At 43.3% G+C, this 24,440-nt stretch overlaps 1 protein-coding gene across 3 annotated transcripts in view; it reads right to left on the reverse strand.

The window, feature by feature from the left end:
• GFRA1 (GDNF family receptor alpha 1) overlaps window positions 1–24,440 on the reverse strand; it is a 219,726-nt gene that overhangs the window by 92,231 nt on the left and 103,055 nt on the right. The window contains exon 1 of one of the 3 annotated variants that reach the window (XM_074000808.1): window positions 3,280–3,475. The exons of the other annotated variants lie outside the window; for them this stretch is intronic. Coding sequence (XP_073856909.1) covers window positions 3,280–3,289 — 10 coding nt within the window. The 5' untranslated portion in view covers window positions 3,290–3,475. Of the gene's footprint in view, window positions 1–3,279; window positions 3,476–24,440 lie in introns of those variants that run through there. 3 annotated transcript variants of the gene reach the window in all.

A 24,440-nucleotide genomic window follows, 5' to 3' on the forward strand; every position in this document is an offset into this window, starting at 1 on the left:
ATCAACTGCCCCTTAGCCAGATGCTCACATATCTGAGGCCTGTCCAATACTGTTGGACAGCAGGGAACATGGAGAGAAGAAAGCTCAGAGTGAAAAGTGACAGTGATCTTCACCAATTGCAGCTAAAATCTCTGACTTTTGCAAATTTTACAAATTTTTACAAAAACATATATTCATGTAAATGCACTACAAGAGACTCTCCTAGGGCTTGTGGAAGGGAGGTGCCACAATCTTAAACTTCATTCGCTTCACAGTAAAGACACCCCTGGGGGTCATGGGATGAAAAAAGATCTGCAGTGATTCATTTATTTGTGTGTGTGTGCGCGTGTGCATGTGTAAGTGTGTGAGAGAGAGATCAGATGCAAATATGTCAAAATGCTAAGATTTGATAAAGGTGGGCTTGTATATACATTTCTATTATTGTTGTTTACACTTGTTTGCATATTTGAAATGTTCCATTAAGAGGTAGAGATAGAAACAAGAAACAGAAACAGAGACAGAAACAGAGAACACACAGAGTGTGCTTGTGTCCCGAAATCTCCTGAGGAACAGCTGATGAGAGCTCTGCAGACATAGCTTTGAGAGAGGCCTTTGGCCCTAGGGGGAGGGGAGTAGTAGGAGGGGCAGCCTGACAGATCCTGTGGCAGCTGTCAGTCACCAAAGGTCAAGCACATCTGCATAATTGATTGGAGCTGGTGGTTCACACTGCACCACCGCATCTAAAAACATGCATGGTGTTGAGTCCTTTTTTTTTTTTTCTGGAAGACACCAGCTTATGCCCCAGCTCTTGACCCCCCACAGAAAGGGCTACCTGTTTTATCAAGAAAAAAGAAAGCGCTAGCGCCTAGTGTGACTCTGTCACCACAAGTCACTTCACGTCAGCTGGCACATGTCAAAGAATGACACAGAAAGCTGCCACCTGCCATCTTCACACAGAGCACATCAAACTTCTTTTTGTAAAACACTTCAACAGCAACCAAGAGAAAATTTCCTTTATGAACCACAGAGCAATCTCTGAATGAGAGCAGAGGTGAAAGCTCCTTTCCTAGAACTGGAGACAACAGAGGAGGCAGCGACTCTGCAAAAGGTCTCAGGTTAAAAATAGACCCTCCACTATTCTCACTCGCAAACCTCACACACGCTCCTCCCTCAGATATCTGCTTCCTGGGGACCCCAGTGGAGGTGTCAAAAAACCACAGGTGGGTTTTTTTTTTTTTTTTTGGAATACAAGTTGTAACATTTTCTGCCTAAAATGAAGGACAGTAGGATGTGACAGCTGAGATTCTTTTTACTGTGGTTTTATCTAGTGTGAAAGCAAAGAACATGTGTGTGTGTGTGCATGCATGTATGTGTGTGTGTGCGCGCGCGCGTGTATGTGTTGGGGGGGTAGGGACCGTTTTGAGGATTTTGCCTTTTGTCTTCTGGTTTCACCTTACAACACTTTAAAATAGTTACTAAGAATTAAAAACTTGAGGGCCAAATGTGACCTCAGAGAGAATCGAGTCCAACATTCTAATTGAAAGGTGAGGAACAGTAGTTAGCTAGCTAACGGCAGAGTCAGGAGGAGAACGCAGAACTTCTTCCCACAGCCGGAAGCATGTGTGGTATGCAGTGATTAAGGGTGAAGACTCTCAACAGGACTCCCGGGCTGTACCCCACTTCTGACCCCTGCGCTCATGCAAATGTGGGCAAGTCATTCACCTCTGTGCCTCCATTTCCTCATCCGTGAAATGGGGATATGATAATAACAGTACAAAGCTCAGAGGGTTGGTTCAAGGATTAAATGAGATAATATATGCCTAGCACATAGCAGACGCTAATAGTCTTGGCTGTTGTTAGTTCTATCATTCACCAGTCACTTGCTTCTTCCACCCTGCCAGGACTCCCACGCTCAAAAGACTGTTCCAGAATGAGCTTTACTAGGGGGTGCATATGGACAGCCTCATAAATATAAAACGATCATTTCCATGTGATGGCTTTTTTGAAGTAATTGGCTGTGATCTTAAGAAAAATAATCATTAAACACAAGAAGCAGCTTATTCCAGGGCGTGAAGAAAAGAGAAGAAGGATGAGAGAATAAAGAGTTGGCTGAAAGAGAAATGGGACAAGTGAGAAAAATGCAGCTGTATTCTAATGGGATCAATTTTTAACTTGATTCAAATTAAATTTCAAGCGCCTTATTTTTTAAAGGAAAGAAATTGTTCTAATAAGAGCACACTGGGTCTAAGGACTGTTGCACACATTCAGACAAGGGACTGGCTGGGCGCTGTCACCTCCCATATGCCCCACAAGCCTGTGGCAATGAGCAGTGAGTTCTCTGGATCAACTACCTCCAACATTAGACACATCTTTAAAATATGTTTCCAGGATGCTCCTGGAAAACGGGAGATGTTATAGCCAATAATTAAGGATCTCAACATGCTCGAGAATACTTATGGTATAACAATGAAGTCATTACTCTTTATCTCCTTGAATTCCAAGAAAGCAAGAAATAGCAGCACAATAAAAAATCCTTCATAATGGTTGATTAGAAAATATGTCCGGCGGAAAATCAAGCTCTTTGCACATTAAAAATCCAAACGTGTTAGAGAAACAGGGATTTTCAGCCCCACACAGCTTTAACACAGAAGCTCACATTAATAAGATACAATTTGGATTTGCATTTTTTAATAAGCTAGGGATCAAAGGGAACACATAGCTGAAGGGGTGTTAAGCTGTGTGCAGGCGAACTGCTCACTACACACTGGAGGAAGAAGACACGTTCCCCCCTGCAGGAAGACACCTATAATTTTAGAAATATAAAGTCTATTCTTTTGTTAAGACATCATTACTGATGAACAATTTCCAAGCATTCTGAATAAGTTCAGGTAGATTTAATCTGCCTGTCTACCTAATGGACTCAGTCTATCTTAATGATACTGATTCCAACGATTTAATTGAGGATATCAATGAAGGAATTGATGTAGGACTTTCCCTCCTATGTACATTTTAGTTATGTAAAAACAAGTACCAGTCCCTTAATTCCTCAGGCTGGGTAGGATATGAGTGTGGCTTCCTATTATCAAACCATTATGATTAAAAACAAAACCACTATTGTTTTAAAGCTTGAAATCAGGGTCCCAGGGGCTGGGAGAGACTCATGCAGAAACTCTACTTCTTAGTACGTTCCAAGCACTCCACAAAGGATCCCTGGAAGGCAGATGCAGTTATATTCTTCTAGAGCTTAATTATTAGTATTTGCTGATGGCTAACTAAATGTCCAACGTAGTACCAACTCACCACTCTTCATGGATTCTTCTTTCGACACTGTTCCTCCATTTTCAAAGCAAGGAAGTGGAGGCCCCGAAAGGCTAAGTGGTAGGGCTGGGATTTGAATTCAGGCAGATGAACACCAGAACTAATCTCTGGGTCTGCTGCATTCCTGAAGGCCTAGTTACTCCTCCTCTCCCACTACCGCCATCCTCCAAGCCATCCCAATAGTGGTACTTGGAGTCCAGATGGCGCCTCCTCCTTCCACCCTGATAACCGAGCTTCCTCTAATTAATGTCCTTGCTGTCACACTGCTCTTCCTTAAAGAAAAACTCTGGCCCTACTTCATTTCCTTCAGGAGCCTTCCCAGATCAGGCTGCTCATCCTTTCCTGCTGCAGTTCCTGGCCAATATGTGCTCTCTCAGGTGGGAGTCATGGAAATGCTTCTGAGACGTCTCATAGGACGTGCTCCTCTGGGTTTCCAAACAGTCCATGCCTTTCTAAGAACGGTTTCCCATGTAACCATCTTCCTGTCTGCCCCCAGAATATTCGCCAGCGGCACTTACAGCTGCAGCATTTACCCTGAGATAAGTCTGCCATGAAATATCTCGCTTTTATTATTATGTTTGCATCACTCTAGTGTATTGACTTTGGAAACAAAACACATCGTTTTATTTATAGCATTCTGTTTTTAGTAGTGACATTTCCATTTACAAAATATAGTAATTCTCGATTGCTGAAAAATGTCAAATCCTAGAAAATGTAGCATTCCTACACTTGATGTTAACATTGTGCTCGAACAGTTGTTAGCCAAAAATCCATTTGATGAATCTGATTTTTCTGAAATAGACGATTCAGATGATTCAGATGTTAGTTCTGTTTAGAAATAACTCCAAGAACAGCTTTTATATTTTATTTTCACATCAAAAATCAGTCAGATTTGCTTCAGCCTCAAAGAGCATGTTTATGTACAATTAAATGAGCACTGGCAGTGAGCTGCACATTTTTTTCCCCTAAACGGGAAAAAGGGTTAAAGAGCATCCCCTGGGAGTCCTTCCCACGAGCCACATCTGACTAAACTGGGACGTACCACCTGGATCAATGGAATACTGTTCTCCCAGAAACCTGGTACTGCTACTCTCTGTGGACTGCTTACAGATAGAACAGACATCAAGGCAAGCACCTGCACAAGCTCCAGATATGCTTTCTGCTCCTCGGTTTCCGGAGACATGCCTGGGTTCTTATTCCTCTCTGTGAATGAAGCAAGTTGGGTTGGTCTCTGTTAGCTGCAATCAAGAAACCAGTGACTAAGAAACACTCCAAGGGGACACTCTGGCAGTTTATGTTAGTGAATTGGTAACAGGAAACCCCTGGCAGAGATGTCAGGAACCCCCACACCTGTTAGAAGGCCAAATGGCGAAGGGGCACCCCACTACATCACAACCACTGACTCTTCTCTTGAGGGGACGTGGCCAATGTTCATTAACTAGAGACCAGAGCAGTAACTTTAGTCATTGGATGAAATGGAATTTAAGGAGAGACTTGAATGAAAACATAGATCTGCTAGGGAGTTGAGGGGCTGTAAGCTCCCATTGGAAAATAGAGGGAAGAGGGACGGCTCATGTGGAATTTGCAAATGACATAGAACGGGGCACCAGGAACTGGTGGTTAACAAGGGGAAGAAGCAGGAGGGTACGCACCACATGGTGAAGACCTGGCAGACCATTGGCCTTAAGGATAGCCAATGGCCATTCATTTCTTTATTGAGGATCTACTGTATTCCTGAAACGAGGCATACATTTTAGATACTAGCGGAAGAGAGAAGCCAGGCAAACAAGCAAATAAATAAACAAGATTCATTTTATGGAAGGAATAATATGATAAATGAGGAGACGACTCCTCTACTCCACTTTAGGGAGAGTAATCAGGGAAGAGCTCCCCAAGAGGTGAGTTGAGAGGTGGGGTGAGTTGAGAGGTGAAATGAGTGGAGGTAAGCCCTAGGGTAGGGTAAAGCTTGGCGTTTTGGAGAAATGAGGAAGGAGATTGCTGTGTCTAGAGCACAGCGTGTGAGTGGGCAGTGGTAGGAAACCAGGTGGGAAAGGCTGACGGGGCAAGATTAGACACTGAATCATCTGTATGGAAAGGAGTTTGCATATGATTCTAAGTGCAATGGGAAATCACGATTCGATTCATGTTTTAAAGAGATAATTTTAATGGATGGGCATGGTGATGTAAGGTGGACCAGAGAAGAAGCAGGCGCACCAGTTTGGAGGGTATTGCAATAACCCAGTACCCCACACTGTGGAATCACACAGAACCGTCTTCACGACCTTTTAGAAACGTTCACCAGAAAGCACGTGCACACTGTGTCCGTCTGTTCTTGTGCTGCTGTAAAGAAGTACCTGAGGCTGGGCTCAGCAAGCTTACAGTCATGGTGGAAGGCAAAGAGGAGCAGGTGGTGTCACATGGTGGGAGTAGGGGCAAGAGGCCCGGCAGGGGGCAGGCACCAGATTCTTAAGCAACCAGATCTCATGTGTACCGAGTGACAACTCACTCATCACCAACGGGATGGTACTAAACCATTCATGAGGGATCTGCCCACCTGACCCAACCACCTCCCACCAGGCCCCACCTCCAATATTGGAAATCACATTTCAACATGCGATTCAGATGGAACAAACATCCAAACCATATCACATGCCCTCAGCAGCAGTTGGATATGCTCCAATTTAAATATCCAAGGAAGTGTCTTTTGCTTTGATGATGTTTCAAACTCACACACATTTGTGACCATGATCACGAGGCAAAGATGCACTGTGAACTTCTTAAAAGAATTTAGGTTTCTTTTAGTATGTGCTACGTTAGATTCGCTAAGCTGATAACATTTTAGTATTCAGCAAGTAATTACTGTTTATTAGGAAGACAGTAGATGACAAGTGCTTTTATTGAGCACTGAACTGTGTGTCAGAGCTGGACTAAGTGTGTTATAAACCTGGTCTTATTTAATGGTTAGTAAAACCAACCATCCATCCATCCATGCATCCATCTATCCATCCATCCATTCATCCATCCAACAAATAAAAACTCCGAGGGGGCCTCCTTATTGTCCCAATTTTATAGATGAAGAAATAGGCTAAGGTAGTTACGGGATTTGTTTAGCACTACAAAGCCAGTCGTCTATGAAGTTCTAGAGCCAGGAGACTGGCTTTAGAGGTTGGACATGAAGGTTCTCAAATGATGCAGAGACAGAATGAGCTACGCTCTGACTGCTAAACAAAGAATGAAGCATTTCCCAGAGCACCCAGGGTTACCATTTCACCATCCTTCCTCCCTTTACATCCCTGCAGAGCAACAAGCTTTGTCAACTACATCCCACTTAAACCACCCCAGAGTTCCTGACAGGTTGAATGCTATCTGCTGGTTTAGAAATTAAACCACCATTGCCTTAAGATATTACTTTTTGGCTAGCTTCCATTTATTTGAGAACCCTTTAAAAAGTAGTGGCTCGACCAAGTGTGGAAATAAACTATAGCTTCTAAGAAATGAGAAACTATATTAATGACTTGGAGTAAGCAAAGATTTCTTCAACAAAACACAAAGAATGCCTAGCATAAGAGAAAACTGACAAATTGGACTGCATTAAGTAAACAAACTTTTGTTCATCAAATGATACCATTTGAAAAGTGAAAGGCAAGCTACCACATAGGAGGAGATATTTGTAATACATTTATCTGACAAAGGACTTACATCCAGATTTTATAAGCACTCTATAAATCAATCAGAAAAAGACAAGCAACCCAGTAAAAAAAAATAAACAAACAATAAGCAAAGCACTCAAACATGCACTCAAACAAACAAACAAAAGAGAACTTTTAAATAGAGAAAGAAACATACAGAAAGGTGCTTAACATCATTAGTCATCAGGGAAATGCAAAAATAAAACCACAGTGAGATACCACTACACACCCACCAAGATGGCTAAAACGAAGAGACAAAAACAAACATGAGTGTGTCCGTCCATCACTCTTACAATCTGCTGGTGGGCGTGTCAACTGGTAGAATCACTTTGGAAGTCTAAACTGTTTGGCAGTACTAAAGCTGAATATAAGCATTCTCTTACGATCTAGCAATTTTACTCAACAGGAATGTGTCTATATGTGCACCAAAAGACACAAACGAGAATTTTCATTGCTGCTTGATTTATAGCCCCAAACTGGATACGACAAAATATCCAACTGTAGAAAGGATAAACTGCAGTGTAGTCACATGATAGAAAAATATACAGCAATTAAAATTAACAAACTATCGCTACATGCAACAACATGGCTGAGTCCTATGAACTCATGTTGGGCAAAAGAAGCGAGTCTCAAAAAGTATGTATTTTATTATTCCATTTATATAAAGTTCAAACAGGCAAACTTAATCCATGCGACAGAAGGCAGAATGGTGGCTACCTCTGTGGGGAAAGTGACTAGAAGGAGTTAGGAGGGTGCTTCTGGTTCCTGGTCACGATTTATTTCTCCATTGGGTGGGCTTCAATAGATTGTGTTCACTTTGTAAAATTGCATCTAGCTGTACAGTTATGATTTGTTCACTATTCTGTGAATGGCAATGAAAGTTAACTTTTAAAATAGTGACTCCTAATGCCTTCACCACAAGCCCTTATTGAGCACCTACAGTAGACCAGGTCCTAGGCTGGCAGAGAGAGGAATGGGGATCTGCCTATACATAAGACCAGGTCCCGGCCACAGTGGACCTTCCAGCTTTGAGGTCTCTGTGCCTCCGTGCTCTTGGCCACTGCTGACTCATCAGTGGAGATGATTCCATGCATAGGGAGCCCCTCCTCAAAGGAACCCTGCTAGGGCTTCTTCAGAAAATACAATCGACTGCTTGAGACCTTACATACTTTCTGGAGGAGGGTATTTATGTATCACATATATTAAAAGTAAAGCAAAAATCCTTGCCATTTTTAGCCCCATTTAAAAATAATGATACTGTGAATAGCTTCCCAGAACTCTAATGTGTCAAGAACTTTATCTCATTTAATACTCACAACAATCCTATGGTTATGTATTATAATTCCCATATTAAAAATAGGGAAATAGATTTAAAATAGGCAAAATAACTTGCCAAGGTCACCAAGCTGATGACTGGCAGAGTAAAATTACTTCATCCAGTCTCTTGGGCTCTCAAACCCTGTTAGCAATTAACAGAGCCATTCCAAACACAGCCACATACCCTCCCTCTAAATCTTCCCCGTCTAGCGGAGGGAAGGAAGAGGCAAGCAGCTGATGCCACCCGTCACCTGTTTTTCCTCATAGGTTGCTGATAGAAGGTCCGAAGATGAAAATGATTTGCTGCAAGTCACCTGAAAGCAGCTAGAGAAGGCCTCAAGGAAAACAAAGGTTTGTCTCCCACAACCCAGAACTGATACATATCAATGGAATTTTTTACAATTATAAAATATGATTGTACATATCGCCACAAAACTAGTCAATTTTTCTGAGCACCTTTTATCCTTAAAGCACGGTCAGGTTCAGCAAAACATGGTAACAAAGGCAAAGCTTGGAAACCAATGCTGAGGAAAATGGGAAGGAGCACAATTATTTTTCCTAGTGCCTCATGAAAAATGGAAGGTTTGGCTGTTGGGGTATAAACAGCTCCTCTCTGTGCCACCAAATCATCACGCTGGACGCATGCCGGAGCCACAGGCAGTGCCAGAGACAGAGATGTTTATGGGCTTGGTGAAAAATAGATGGTTGTAAAACCAACTCTGCTTTATGAATCTGGCCAGTTAGAGAGGGAGAAGCCTTCTCCCGGGACAGGCTCTCCAGCACACCCACCAAAAGCAAACGCTAGCAAACAAAGAAGGCCACGATCTGTCCTGTGCAGGCCTGAGTGGCCCATGTGAATCAGCCTCACTTGGAGCAGGTACCGAAGGAGACAACATTTCCATTCAGAAACGGGCCTCTTTCACCACTGAAAGGAGGCAACACAAAGCTCAGTCAAACCAAGCAAAACTGTGTGCTCCTAAAAGCAGGGAACAGAGCCATCGCTTTCTGAATTCTCCTTGGTTGGAGATTCTAGATGGTAGATTGGGAAGGACAACACAAGAATATTCCTTTGAATGAGAATAATCTATCACCACTACATCAATCTGATTAATGTAATAGGATCATTTCGAAAGGAGGAAATGACAGGTCATTAGGAGGAATTTCAAATGAAGTTATGGGTTTAAATGCTTTTCTTCAGTTTTGTAAAGAATTTAAACAGAATTTTATTTTGCATGTTTCATTCAGGGAACAAATGATATTTACATGCTTTTACAAACCTTTCATGTACCCCAAGCAATGTGGAGGCCTGAATTCTGGAGTACAACTAGAACTGCTTCAAAAATCTGTTTTGCCCCAACATGGCCCATGCAATGTGTTTCTGGTTCAGCCAAACATGTTATCCATCCCCACTCATTCTTTATTTATCATATTCAGTGATAAAACAAACACCTCAATTCCAGGTTGTTTACAAAATAGTCTGATAATCTGATTCCAATTAAATGGTGAAGATCTACAATAAGAATAAAAATATAAATCCTGTTAACCATCTGTTTTCAGCTGATAAAAGCGGCAAATGGAAAGGTTAAGTTGATATTCTGCATTTAATCTGTGCTATTGTGGAAGGAAAACCCAATTAGAGATGATATTTCATTGCAGGCTTTACACTGTTTCCCTTTTGTTCTTTAATTTGAGCTGTACCCATTGTGTTTCCAAACTAGGTGGAGGGTTCATTATCTCCTCCCCCAATGCATTGCAAGGGGGTGCCCTCATTTATAAATTTAACATTGCCAATGCCAGCTAATTATAACTAGCTACTCTCAACTGCCGAAATAACTCCTTCGCAGAGTCTAGCAACAGAGCTGTCTTCAAATGATCAGACAACAATGGACTCAGCTGTAACCCGCATTGCTCTCCCAGATACAGTAAGGTGGGAACTCAGTGAAAAGGTGCTTTTAAACATTAAGAATTTAAAGGAAAGGTTAATCCAAACATTTCCTCTGGCATTAGCTCTCTGGGCACCATTTGTGAGTGGACAGTGAAGTCTGGAAGTAGAACATTTGGAAGTCATTTATTGAGGAAATGCTGCTGGCTGACTTGAAATCAAATTGTCTTCAATGTCTATGCCAAAGTAGAATTTTAATGACTTCTTTTAAGGGCCCAATACTCAAAAGCTGCTAGATCTGGGTATCAAATGTCTAGAAGGGGCAGACACGCTGCTGATCGCACCTTGTGGAACCAGCTGCTTGGCAATGCTTCGGCATATCCAGCACACCAGCAGTCCGGTGACTGGTAGCTAAAGGCACCATCCTACCCATCACAATACCCATGAATCCATGCCTTCCAGCCCCTCAGAAGGGATAGAGTTCTCTGTTCATTCAAGCCTTCATGCTTCCGAATATGCTGTCCCTATGCCTTGAACATCTCCAGGTAATTTCCTATTCATCCTTGAAGAAAGAAGCATCCCCCGCCTCTCCTCACCAATCTACCCTCTCCTCCCATGAGACTCCTCCTCCCCCTCCTGTGCACAACACCATCACATGGTCAGTGGTACTTGTCACAGTATCTGTTCACATGAATTGAATGTGAAATTGGGAGTTCCTCGCTATAGAACTACCTTAGTAAGCTTTCTATTTCCAGCACTGTATACAATGAACGACAGCCTGACAGAGGAATAAAGGAATGAATGAATGAACTGCCATTGTCCAGTTTTTTGTCCTGAACCTCAGAGCTGGTGATTGGGTGAGAGGAGCATCTCTTAGATGCTCTGATGGTCCCCTGGCTGCACAAACACTGCAATGTGAATACACAAAAGTCCTCCATTCCTTACTCTGTAAGCCTGGTGGGTCAGAAGCCTTCCTTGTAGGAATGTTCCTGGTCTCTGGGTTAATCTCACTATCTAGTCCTAGTGGCACATGGCTTGTCATTCCTACTTCCTCAGGAATAGTCCCTGAACTGTGTTGATGCGGACTTCCCATCAGATCACTTCCCCTCACCAGCAAAGGAAGTAAGATGTTCTCTGCAAAGAGTAAATGGCCATGCGGCTGGAAAGCGGAATCATTATTCCTGGTTGATAAGCTGCCCAGAAGGCAATTTAGTGAGAGTCACCCCAGGATTGAAGGTTTCCCTGCTGCCAGGATCACCAAGTACATAAAGAAAATATACAATTATAAATAGATTGTAAGCTCCATGAGGGCTGGCACTGTGGATGGGCATAGTGCCTAGCTCAAAAGATACTTGTTGAGTGAATGAATGATTCAGGAAAAAAATCTTAGGAAAGGGTAGAAAAGCTGGCTTCCCCATTTTATTCATGAGAAAACTCTGCATGCCCAAAGAAATTGCTCTATGCAACCTAGAATTACACTTCAAGCCTCCGGTGGTAGGTCAGGAGGGGGAAGGCCGTGGAGTGTGGAGTAAGGTCCAGTCCACAGGAAGGGACACCATTATTCCAGAGAAAAAGCCACCAGTGCTGGGAGGACATGATCAGCCTGGGAACAGTGACGTCTAGCCACTACTCAGCAGGATGCTGGAAGCCACCACGAACAAGGAAGTCAGGGAGATTCTCCCCACTGCAAGAGGCACTCACAGTGAGCAAAACAATGAGGTGTTCTGCAGAAAGCTAGAGCCCAGTACCAGAGGGGGTCACCCTGGCTGCAAAGGCAGTGGGTGCCAAGGTAAGCTTAGAGGGGCACAGGGACAGCTCTGTCAGCAGCACTGAGGCCTCAACACAGTCTCAGCCCCTGTGAGCCATGCACATGGTCCTTCCAATCACGGCACACAGAATGGACCCCTGGTTCTCACCAAATGCAGGGGCATCCCATCCTCCGCAGCAGAGGCTTTGCGTTTGAAGGAAATGGTGCATTGCCATCCTCTAAGTCATCAGGCGTGATACAGTCACATTTTTTTAAAAAGTGTGAACATGCATCCTGGCTATATTCAACTATGGACAATCCAACTAAGGACTAAAGTCAGTGAGTAGGGACCAAAACACAAACCAGTTTCTCACCTGACTTCAGAGTTACTAAAGTCAGGATCCCTAGTAGACAACTTCAGTTACCTTCTGACTCTACCTCTCTGAGGAGGGCAGTGTCTTCAGGACCCCACACTGGCCCAGCTTGTTCTAGTCTCATCTCTTCCCTAACCCAGAAGTTCCCACGTGTGTCCCTTGGAACTGAATAAAGAGGTCACTGGGTCATTCTGGTTTAAAGAAAGCTTAGCACTTTCCATCACTGCAGAACTTGTTGGCGCCTTTATATGCTACCATGTAGTGGATCCTCATGCAGGCCACACTATGCTGTCTGCTGTGTTCCCCACTCTTACTTCACAGAACAGGGGAAGTACTGATCTGATGCCACACACAGAGCTTAGTGTCAGGGTGTCCCCACAGCAAGGCCCTCATTTCAAAGTGTAAAGTTCAGTGTTTCCTGGGCCCTGGCTCTGGCTGTGAATGCAGAGGGCTGGCTGGAAATGAGCACTCTGACTTTGCACTACACCCTGCACCGCTTTTGTTAGGTTCACAGCCCTCCATGAACAAGTGAAGTGGGAGAGTGGCTGCACAGGAGACTGAGGCCAGAAGCCCTGCGGTGTGCAGGCCACAGGTAAGTACACATAGAGGTTTGAAGGGATAGCACATCCTCCTTGTCTTCCCACCCATCAGAGCTGCCCTTAGGTCAATTCAGAAAACAAAATGTGAAGACCACCTATCATTCCACAGCTTATCAATCATATAAAATAGTCACTAATCCCACCTCCTACTGATAACTGAACCATAAGGATTCCAATAGACAGAAGTTCTTTTCTTTACAAAAACAAAATCACGTGAAATTTACTTTTTCTTCACTAACCAGTATATCAGGGACATTTTTCCTGGCCAGCATATAAAACTGCCTCATCCATGCTATCAGCTTCATTCGAATCCATTGTGAGAAACTGTCATTTATTCCCCAGTCTCCTATTGCAGGATATAAAAGCCTTTTGGTTTTTGTCTTTTGGTTTTTATTATTAGTTGTTACAAATAATGTGGCAGGAAACATTCGGGAATTTATGTCTTTATGTACCACATTTCTGCACACTAAATTCCTAGAAACAGTACTACAGAGTCAAAGGAAAGATATTTTTAATTTCGAAAGATATTGTCAAATTATACTCCAAAACTCCTATAACTATTTTACATTCCCACCAACATGACAAAAGAAGGGTGCTTAGCACTTTCCCGTAATAGTTATTTCGGTATATGTCTTTTTCTGCAATCAGTCAGAAAATGCCCCGAAGGCAGCAAACATCACTTATCCATCTCTGTGTATTCACGTCCTTGGTATTTCGTCTCACTCACAGTAGATGCTCAAGGAATATTTGCTGAATGAATGTCAGTAAGAAATCATTAGACATCATTCAAGTGCCTGGGATGAAACCATAATCCACAAGCAATAAACGAAGATCCAGTGTTATACAACATGACAAAGGCATACAATTATCTGCAAGAATAACTGTCCTAAATGGGTTGGAGATCAATGACCAATTAATGGGCAATATAAGTTTCACAAAAGGATGTATTGCCTTTAACAAATCATGCATCTAGACAACCCCCAAGTGGCGGGGACCACCAGGCACACAGCCATGAATACATCTGGATATTCACTCACATGCCACATCCAATTCTACGCAAGCCAGTGTGGGTTCCTCAACTACTTAGAAAGGAGGGCACCTGTCAATAACAACAATAAATTATTAATTCTTGGGTTACAGGATCTTAATTTACTGCCGAACTCCTCAAAGGAAATCCATGCAAAAGTAGAAACCAGGACATACTCCTTTCTCAGGAGAATTCTGGGCAAGATGGTCTCATGCAGCCAGAGAGATCAGATGGCTTCCAACCTGGAGGAGAGTGGGAGGCAGAACTCAGGAGCAGAAATCAGAGTTGGGATGCCAACTGGGAGGTGAGAGGTGAGCCCTGGTGCTGGGATTCATCTGTGAGGGTGACTGGATAGAGAGGAGGACTAGGACAGGCATCTTTAAGCACAGTCTGGGAAGCAGATGCTCCATAATTTTCCAAAACTCTAGACTTTCTCCGTGTGGTCACTGGAAGGTCAGTTCTCCAGCCCAGTGCTTCTGCCCCAACACACAGTATTTGATGTGCTATGTTTTTCCAAGATCCTTACTTTCTAACTCCCAAATATGGAGATTCTCATTTATGATGAGGTCCACCATGTTCTGCAAGAACCAATTTGGAAGCAGCAGGGTCTCCATAATAAAAAGAACATGGGAAGCTTCTTACATCAAAAAGGAAGTCGATGACAACTTTGGCATGAAAATGTATACTCTATTGATATGGTTTGGCTGTGTCCCCACTCAAATCTCACCTTGAATTGTAATAATCCCCACATGTCAAGGGTGGGGCCAGGTGGAGAAAATTGAGTCATGGGGGCGGTTTCCCCCATACCGTTCTCTTGGTAGTGAGTAAGTCTCATGAGATATGATGGTTTTATATATGGGAGTTCCCCTGCACAAGGTCTCTTGCTTGCCGCCATGAAAGACGTCCCTTTTTACTGCCTTCATCTGCCATGATTGTGAGGCTCCCCCAGCCATGTGGAACTGTGAGTCCATTAAAGTTCTTTCCTTTATAAATTACTCAGTCTTGGCTATGTTTTTATTAGCAGTGTGAAAACAGACGAATACACCTATATAGAATTTCACTGCCATTGGTGCAAAAGAAAAAATTGTAGGCCAATGTTCAAATGGGCCACTTGGCCCTGTACAAACAAGAAGCACCATTTATGGCCATTTATAACATTGAGAATTATTTCAGGCTCCAATCTCAGATAATAACCCCCTTGCTGGGAAGAGGATAGTCTTCCAGAATGTTTTCTATTTGCCAGCTCTTTTTCAAGCTCAAGCTTTCTGAACAACATTCTCTTTCCCGACTTTGTTTGCTGGAATTTTCCCAAGTGCAGCCCACATCATGTTTCATCAGCTCTCCCAGAATCTAAAAGGCACCAAGACTGGGTTCATCAGCAGTAGTTGGACCTAGAGGCAGCCAAGCCAGCCCTGATTTGACCCATATCATGGATCTAAGCAGGCAGCATCAAGCTGGAGAAGAGTCAGGGACCAGAGTCTAGGGAGAAAGAGACCAGAGATCTGAAAGGACCCACAAGAGCATTAACTAGTCTTAGAGTCTAGGGGATGTATCTCTCCACAGGCCAAAGCCACGTTAATGGTGGTCATGGGGTGGTTGGAGGACGGGGGCCTCCCCAACCACCTCTCCAAGCGGTACTCGCATCCTTGGCAGGACTTCCCACCCTCAACTGGCTCTGGGGTCCCTTCTTGCCACGCTTCTGTGATCAGGCCTTACAGGTTCCTCTGCAAAGCGGTTCATCTGTGGAGGCTCTGGAGCATGTGAATGTACAGGGTTGCGTGTGCACATACATATGCACTCGGACACTGTGCTTAATGGAGGAGCTCACAGCCAAAAATCCGTGTTGAAAACTTTCCACTAATAAGACAGATTTTTAAAAAGACAATTATACATTGTTCCAAAGAACTTTGCCTTGTGATGATTGCACAACCTTATGAATATACTTAAAAACCATTTTAAAGGGTGGATTCTATGGTATGTAGATGATATCTCAGTATAAAAGAAAGAAAGAAAAAAAAAGGACTGTGACTTAGAAAAAATCCTGTGCCTGCTTTTGGTAGATGAGCAATATGTCTTGAGTCACAAGGACAGATTTGGGCTCTCAGTCACCTGTCTGAACATATATCTGCATGCGGAACAGGATGGGAAGACGACACCTCATTCTCTGTAACAGTCACATGTGCTGCTGACCATTGTAATGTCACATGCTGCTGCTGGCAGGCGACCCCTGGTCCACAGTGTGGGAAAGGCCACCTGCCTCGCTCTTAATCACCCCAGGCCTGGATGAGGAAAATCGATGTAATGACCCATAAGAGGAATCTGTTCATAAAGAAGGTCACTAAACACCTCTAGTTATTCTCTGGCTCTAAGGAAAGAAAATACCATAAAAATCTATGGGTAGGGCATAACCCCATGCTCCATTAACACACATGATTTGGGGAGGAAAAAGACTCATGGGTGCTCATGCCAACATTTTCTTCCTCATTCCTGTCCACACCAAGTGCTCACATGCCAGGCACTTAACTCAAGAAACACCAGAAGCCAAAGCATAGCTTGACATTGCAAACAAGCCTTTTTGTTCTCAACCCATTGAAGACGTTGTTGGGAAACAATTTATCCACAGACTCAGATTTCCAGCATCCCTGTGGTGCCTTCAAGGCCCATTTCTTCTTGGGCTGTCAGTTGCTAAGTGCAAACTCCAAGCAGCATCTTGAAATTCATGCAAATTCGTGAATAAATACAATTTGCTCATTGGAAGCATGCCTTCGCCTTTCCCACAAGGCCACCATTCCCGCGGGCTGTGCTGCGGTCACTCCCCCAGCATGGGGTGACTTGCAGCAGGGCCACAGACCCAAAGCACACAGTCCCCGCTCGCACAGCCTGGTCTTTAGCTTCCCTTTTCAGAGTGGAACGCACATGGTAAGTCTGTGAGCCACCGAGGGAGGGGATCTGGATGAGCCATAAGGTCAAACTCTCCACCAATGCTGGCCACACATTTCCTCCCCATTGCTCCACTCATTGAGGGGTTCTAACTTGAGTGAACCTCCAAAGGTCTGTGTCCCCGAATTTGATCTGTCTGTCCCACCACCAAGGAGATGTTAGACATGGGATGCCACCAGACATTGTGCAATGTCAGGAAGTCCTTGCTGGATATGCTTCATAAATGCTCCCATCGAACCCCTTGGTGCTTCCTTTGTGCTGACACCATTCCCACTCCCAAAGAGGCCTGTGGCAGCAGTAGGTCAGGAGATCCCTAAGGGAACCAGCAAAGGACGGCCACTCTTCTCAGTCCTTCTCCAATGTCATACAGGCCCTGCTTGCCACAGATGGAATGCTGGCTAACTCAAGCTGACAAGCCCACAGACTAGACTTTACTGGATGGCCTTCATACCCCAACTCCTCATTGCTAGATGTCTCAATGTTCTGTATGAATTAACAGCAAGACATAACCTGCGGCATCCTACCATTCACCGGGTTTAAAAATTAGCAGTACTAGACAAGTTCTGCATTTTCCTAAACAAAAAAAACCAACAATCCAACACTAACCTCCAAAATCTCATATTGTTTTGCTTTTCAGTTTTTGTGTAACCAATTAGTCTCTTTTGTGCTCTTGGTTCTGCTTTGGTTTGGGTAAGAGTGAACCGCATTTGAAATGAAGGCATTGTTTATTCACAAATCAAATAAGCTCCGGGCAGCTGCCCCAGTGGCTTCCTCATTCAGCTAAATTAATGCCCAAAGCCTCAGGGTGAACAGTCTTCTGGAGAGAACGTGGGCATTCATTTTCGGATTCTCATTCAGTGTTGGGTCTTTTAATGCCAGATCCTATTTAATATACTTGTGTTATGTTAAACTGTGTGCAAATTTATTCTATGGACTACTTGACAGAATTCATACTATTAAAGTCACATATGATTTGCACTTGAAAAATAAGGTCTTTACTTCACTTTAGCAGCAACCCAGTGTTGCCTTTAGTGGAATTTAAGCCCTACCGGACCCTGCCATCCCTCTGAAGCCGGCCCTCGTTTTCTTATTTTCTTTCTAGTCGGAGAGGTCACTGCAAAATATTGCAGGCATTCTGTCCTCCACCTGCGAAACCATTTATACAATTTTTAAAATAAGTTTTTCATAATAACTGTTGCTCTTTTTAAGTATGTAACCAGCACTCCTTTCCAATATTGTGCCTTCTCATTCCACCTTGCAAGGGACAGGTAGTTCTTAATAATGTGTTATTGGATTTCAGAACTATCCTTCAGACTTTGTATTCTCTGGAAACATGGAGCTTCTAAGAGCTTTGGGTCCTGAAATCTCGGAGTCCGAGGTGAATTTTGAATCAAGCAGAAACTCAGTGTCTTCAGCAATTCTATCTTAAGTTTGATTCTGCCTTTAACACGTCCTAGTCCCCAAACACAGCTCAGGAATGCTCAAAACAGCAGCCACACATGGAGACTGTGTGGCGACATTTTGTCTCCATCTCTCAACTATCCTCCCCGTATTGTGGATAATAAGAAGTCACTTCCATATGTTTGAAAGGTTGGGTCCATTTCTCTCCTTATAAAACTGAGGCTGTCCCAAGGGAAAAACTCTTATTCAAGCACAGGGCCAGGCTATAACTCACATGAAACTTACTTCCCGTTCTCTCACATGATAATGTACATCAGCTACTCAATCACGGCCATAAACAGCATTTCCCTTGGTCCCTGAAATCACTTCCAATCAGAAATCAACCTGGTGAATTGTGGTTACTCTCAAAGCTCAAGAAACCCTGGCCCTCACTGTGTACTTAAAGGTTTCTAGTTGTTCTGCCTTGGTGTCTCTGTCTGTCTCTCTCTCTCTCTCTCTTTCGCTCTCTCTCTCTCTCTCACACACACACTCACTCACAAGAGAGAAACTTACATTCTCTCTCATGAGGGAAAGAGAGAGACAGAGAGAGGGGCTAGCGAGGAGAGGAAAACAGGACCTTGTGGTGATGTATTTTTATTTTATTGTTTACTTTTAAGTTCAAGGGTACAATTGCATGTTACACAGAAAAACTTGTGTCATGGGGGATTGTTGTACAGATTATTTCATCACCCAGGTATTAAGCCTGCTATCCATGGGTTATTTTTTCTGATCTTCTCCCTCTTCTCACCCTCCACCCTCTAAAAGATCCCATTGTGTGTTGTTCCCCTCTATGTGTCTCCCACTTACAAGTGAGAGCATGCAGTATTTGGTTTTCTGTTCCTGCATTCATTTACTAAGGATAATGGCCTCCAGCTCCATCCATGCCCCTTTCAAAGGACGTGATCTCAGTCTTGTTTATGGGTGCATAATATTCCATGGTGTATGTGTACAACATTTTCTTTATCCAGTCTACCACTGATGGGCATCTGGGTTGAATCCATGTCTTTGCTATTGTGAATAGTGCTGCAGTGAACATAAACATGCATGTGTCTTTATGGGAGAATGATTTATATTCCTTTGGGTACATACCCAGTAGTGGGAATGTTGAGTCAAATGGTATTTTTGTCTTTAGTTGTTTGAGGAGTCACTGCACTGTCTTCCACATTGGCTGAACTAATTTATCTTGTGGCTATTTAAATCCACTACACCACTGCTCCTGGGTCTACAACCGTTCTGTGAGACCACTTCTCTTCTCTCTTGCCTCTTCATCAAATCTCTGTCCAAAATGTTTTCTTCTGGGCATAAACACATTCGGATCTCCTTTTCCCAAAAACGCCTTCCCCTGGCCCCCGCAGCCTCTACTATGTGACCCTGAGCCTCAGTCTTACTGTGAACGCCATCCCACTGCCAAGTGTCTTCTATCACACCCTAAGGAGGCTCCAGTGCACTTCAGTCTACTTTCCTCCCCTGCCAGTTCCTCCCACTCCTTAAACTCTGATTCCAGCCAAAACATGGAACTCCCTCCCTTGAAGGATCCCAACAATCTTCTTAATCTCAAATGCAATTGTGTCTTCTTGAGCCATATTTTCTTTGACCTTTAAATAGCAGAAGAACTTCCTCCCCAACATCAGACTTTCAAGGTTTTCCTAATTTGCCAATGGCTCCAAAAGCCTTTCCCAAATGAATACTTTCCAGGACTCAAACTTATCCTCCCATCAACAATGATTTAAATCCTACCCAGCATTGCAGGTGGGGCTCCAAGAGGCCTTTGGAGGCTTTGCCCCTTCATATTTTCTCCTTGGAACAACTCTAACATATGGTCTGGCATAAGCCTCCTACTTTCTCCTTGATGGTGATCCCTAGTTTCATCTCTGTCTGGCCAGATCCTAAGCTTATAGAGGGTGAAGACTGTCTCAATCCTGTTAAAATCCCTGTGGGTTGGGCCCAATGCCTGGTATGAAATGTCTGCAGAAGGCCAAATGAGTTCCTTTTCAAAATTAGTTGTAACCAAAGTCCTTTTTTTTTTCCTTCCCAGTTTCTGCATTAGACTCTCACTTGGCACAAGCCAAAGACCAAAACTCTCAGTTTTAATGTGCAGAATAGTCCAGAGAGCCTGACTTTTAAAATAGAGGTCCCTGGGCTCCAACCTTAGATACTCTCAAGTTGCAGGTCTAGGGAGGATCCCAGGAGAGAACATTTTTATCAAGCATTCTAAGTGACCAGGACACAACCTGAGGAATGCTGCTTTACATCCATGATCATCAAAGAAGCACTGCTATGAAATACTCAGGAGAGTCAGGCTTCATGTCAAGTGCAAAATCCACTCCTGATTCATGAAATCTTAAATTGTTAAGAGTCCATATTTAAATTGTTAAATCTCTTAAATTGTTAAGAGACTTTGGGGACTTGGTGGGGAAGGTTGGGAGGAGGGTGAGGGATATAAACAACACATTGGGTACAGCGTACACTGCTTCGGTAAAATCTCAGAATTCACTGCTATAAAATTCATCAATGCAACCCTAAACCACTTGTATCCTATTAAAATAATAAATAATACATAAATAAGAGTCAGTGGTTCAAACCTTCAAAAACCAGTGAAATTTTTTATTTTAGGTCAGACAGGCAAGCATGATTGTCATTCAACAATTATTTATTGAGGACCTACTAAGTACAAGGCACTGCTCTAGGTTCTTGGAATAGGGCAGTGAATTACACAGACAAAGCAGAAATGTCTGCCTTCCTGGGGTTTGCCTTCTGAAAGAGCTGCCCTCTCCCGCTACCATGTTACCATTAAGATAGGGTTCAAAAGAAGATTGAGCAAGGCAGGGAAAAATCATCTCCTGCAGTTTCCAATGCGATCAAAACAGAGTTTCCATAGCATGTGTAAACCAGTTCCCATGCTGGATGGTCCTGGCCCAGAGTCCTTCTGGGTCAGCTATTTCCTTCTGCAACTGTCTACCTGCTGTTGTGTCACTCTGCAGGCCTGGGCTCACTCCACTTGCTCATCAGGCAACAGGAGGAAGGGTATCGTGCTGGTCTGTTGAATTAAATACTCAAGCTCCCTTCAGGTGGATCATGGCCAGTGGGGAAGAAGGGCCAGTCTTGGGGGACTGAACAAGAAATTCTTTTAGGGCCCCCAAAGAGCTTCCCCTTCTCACCGTCTGTCCAGCAGAGGCTGTGGCCTCTGCTGAATATTTCATATGTATTGTCTGCTGCTAGGGTTGTTTTATTCATCATTAGTTTTATTTGATCCAACCGTTTCTTGAAGCCATCTGCATCCAGCATGCAGATTATACTCATACCAGATTTTCTTTCAAATATAAAACCCACAATGAACTCTGCTATATAAACAATTTCTCAGTATTTCAGATAACTTTAAGAGCTTCTCTTTGAAAACAAAACCCTTAGTGATATTTAGACATGGGTTCCAGATAGGGCAGTTAAGTATACCTTGCCCCTGGGAAGTTTCTCTGCAGCAAGGGAAGTGGCCTGGGCCCCCTCCGTCACCTCCCACTGATTTCCCTCATCACCCCTGAGGGATGATGCCTCCAACTCCAGGACACAGGACTAACTCCAGGGCCACTTGCCAAGAGGGACCACTGTCTTTATGGGACAAGAATCTGACAAACTCAACCAGTGCCCCTAAGAACATCAAGATCCCCTGACTTGATCTTAAATGTTAAAACATAAACTAAAAAGTACCTTCCCCCAAAGCTGATCCTAATCATTTTGATATGAACAGGAGGCAGGGAAATACTAGGTAGAAGATGGCAGGGTCCCTGGCGAGGGCTCCACCCTCAAGCTGGACCTGCAGCCCTAAACAAGAACTTCACATCCCTGTTTTCTCCCTGAATGTTGACTTTTGGCCCACCATGGCCCATATCCTGTGCCCATAAAAACTGAAAGCTCCACTGGCAGAGGAGCACGGTGCTGTGGCAGAAAAGGAGAGAAGAGAAGAAGTGTCTAAACGTCAAGAGGAGAAGAGGCAGCTGGACGGCAGAGACTACGGTCACAGAGTTTGGCCAAGGTCAGTTGGAGAAGAATTCTGTCCCCAGCCGAACTCCAGGGAAGATTATCTTCCCACTCCATCCCCTTTCCAGCTCCCCATCCCACTGAAAGTCACTTCCACCACTCAATAAAATCTCCACATTCACCATCCTTTAAGTCCATGTGACCTCATTCCTCTTGGGCACTGGACAAGGACCCAGGTGCAGGTGCAAGAAGCTGTCACAGTGACCCTCCACTGAGCTGTTTAACACTTAGCCATCCACAGACAGCACATGCTAAAAGAGCACTGATTATAAAACACACCCTCCTCTGGGGCTCCAGAGGTTGCTGGCAACCCCTAGACATTGCTGTGGGCTGGTACGGGGGTTTGTTCCTGCCGGTGCCCAAAGGCACTCGCCCCAGTTCCTGCACTCACTCACCTGCAATGCACCACCACCATAAGGGGTTTGAGCACACGTAAGCAGCTGAGCAAACGAGCCACCCCTGTTGCAAGTCCCACCAGAGGGTCAAGGGAGCTCTCCTGTCTCAATTGCTAATCAAAGGCCTCCTATGAGCAACGTCAAAGTTTAGGACAGGAAGAGAGTCACCACCACGGTTATCTGCTATGTGCTGCTGAGCCTGTCTTGATAGGAATTTAACTAAAAGGACAAATCCAAGGAGAATTCTTAACATGTTTTAATCACCTACTAGTTGTGTGGCATTGAAAAGGAAGTGGGGCAGTCAACTCCATTCTCTCTCTGGGTTACACTGCTCCCAAATATCTTCTCTTTACTTTCAAGTTTTCTATTGAGATAATTCATGTAAAATGCCTGGAATATGACCGGGTATCATACCTACTCAACAGATGGTGTTTCAATTTGCTCTTCTAAATTCCTCTGTTTTGGACCAAACCAAAGGAAACCTATACGCTATTTGTTACTGAGTAATGGAGCAGAAGTCTCTTTGGACTCCCTTTTCCCCTTTGAGCATTTAAAATACAGGCTCCCTACCCCATGACTTTTCATGGAAATTTATTCACATTCATTAAGGCTTTGGGAATTTTGAATTAATAACTCAGGGAAATGCAGATTCAATTCTCCAATAGGCCTCCGCTTTTTTTTAACCTAATCTTAATAAATCAAATAAAATAACCCACACTGTTTATGTAAATGTAAACCTACTGGTTCATAAAAGTGGGCTCAGATAAGCAAGAAAACCCCAAGAGTTTAGACCAGACAAAGAACTTCCCCTGAAAGCTTATCTGTTCTCCAGGGGCCTTGATTTCAACAGCTGCTGTAACCTCCTGTCTAAAAATCCTGGTAGAATACATTTGGAATTTTCAATATTCACAGGACACATCCTTTGCTAACACATCCCAGCCAGGTCTCCAAAGTCACCCTCACAGTATTTGCAGGCTAATCTTTCTACATTTACTTATAAAAGCTGTCAATTAGGAAAACCTGTCTCTCTGACAGTCAGGAACTGCATCCTATTTTCATGTACATAGACACACAATGAATCACAGGCTTTACTAATCCTTTAAGAGTGTTAGAGGTCCTAGGGGACTGTTAGAATGAAAGCAAACCCTGCCCTGGATTATGCTATTTCCGACTAATCCTAGGAAAATGAATGTTAATTTATCATGAAAAAGGGTTAATTATGCATTTATTTCCGACGTAGGTACATGAGATCAGGCTCAGAAATAATACGGAGTATAATTCTCTTTTAAATGAGGATTCCATTTTAAGCATTTTTATCAAACAGACGCTAAACTCGAAGCAACCATACCAAAGAAAAAGAGTAGCTTGGTAATGACAAGACCCAACTATAATTTTAATTAACCTTCTGATCCTGCTTAAATATATTTTGCCTTGTAAAAATCTGTAATAACATCTATTTCAATCTCCTCTGCTATTAGTTATTAAATTGAAAATGGATGCCTAGACTGATTTGGCAAAGATATTCAAGAAATTTTTCTTTTTTCTCTCTGGTTTATTAAAGTAATAATTTGTAGCATAAAATTTCTCTGATTAAGTAATTTAGTGTAATTAAATCACCAGATTTATTAAGCTTCCTGAAACAGCACACACACAGCTGGAATGATGGTGACTGTTAGCAGCTGCTGAGACACAAGCACATCT

The sequence above is a fragment of the Macaca fascicularis genome, chromosome 9 (genome assembly GCF_037993035.2).
Source record: "Macaca fascicularis isolate 582-1 chromosome 9, T2T-MFA8v1.1".
Classification (NCBI taxonomy): domain Eukaryota; kingdom Metazoa; phylum Chordata; class Mammalia; order Primates; family Cercopithecidae; genus Macaca; species Macaca fascicularis.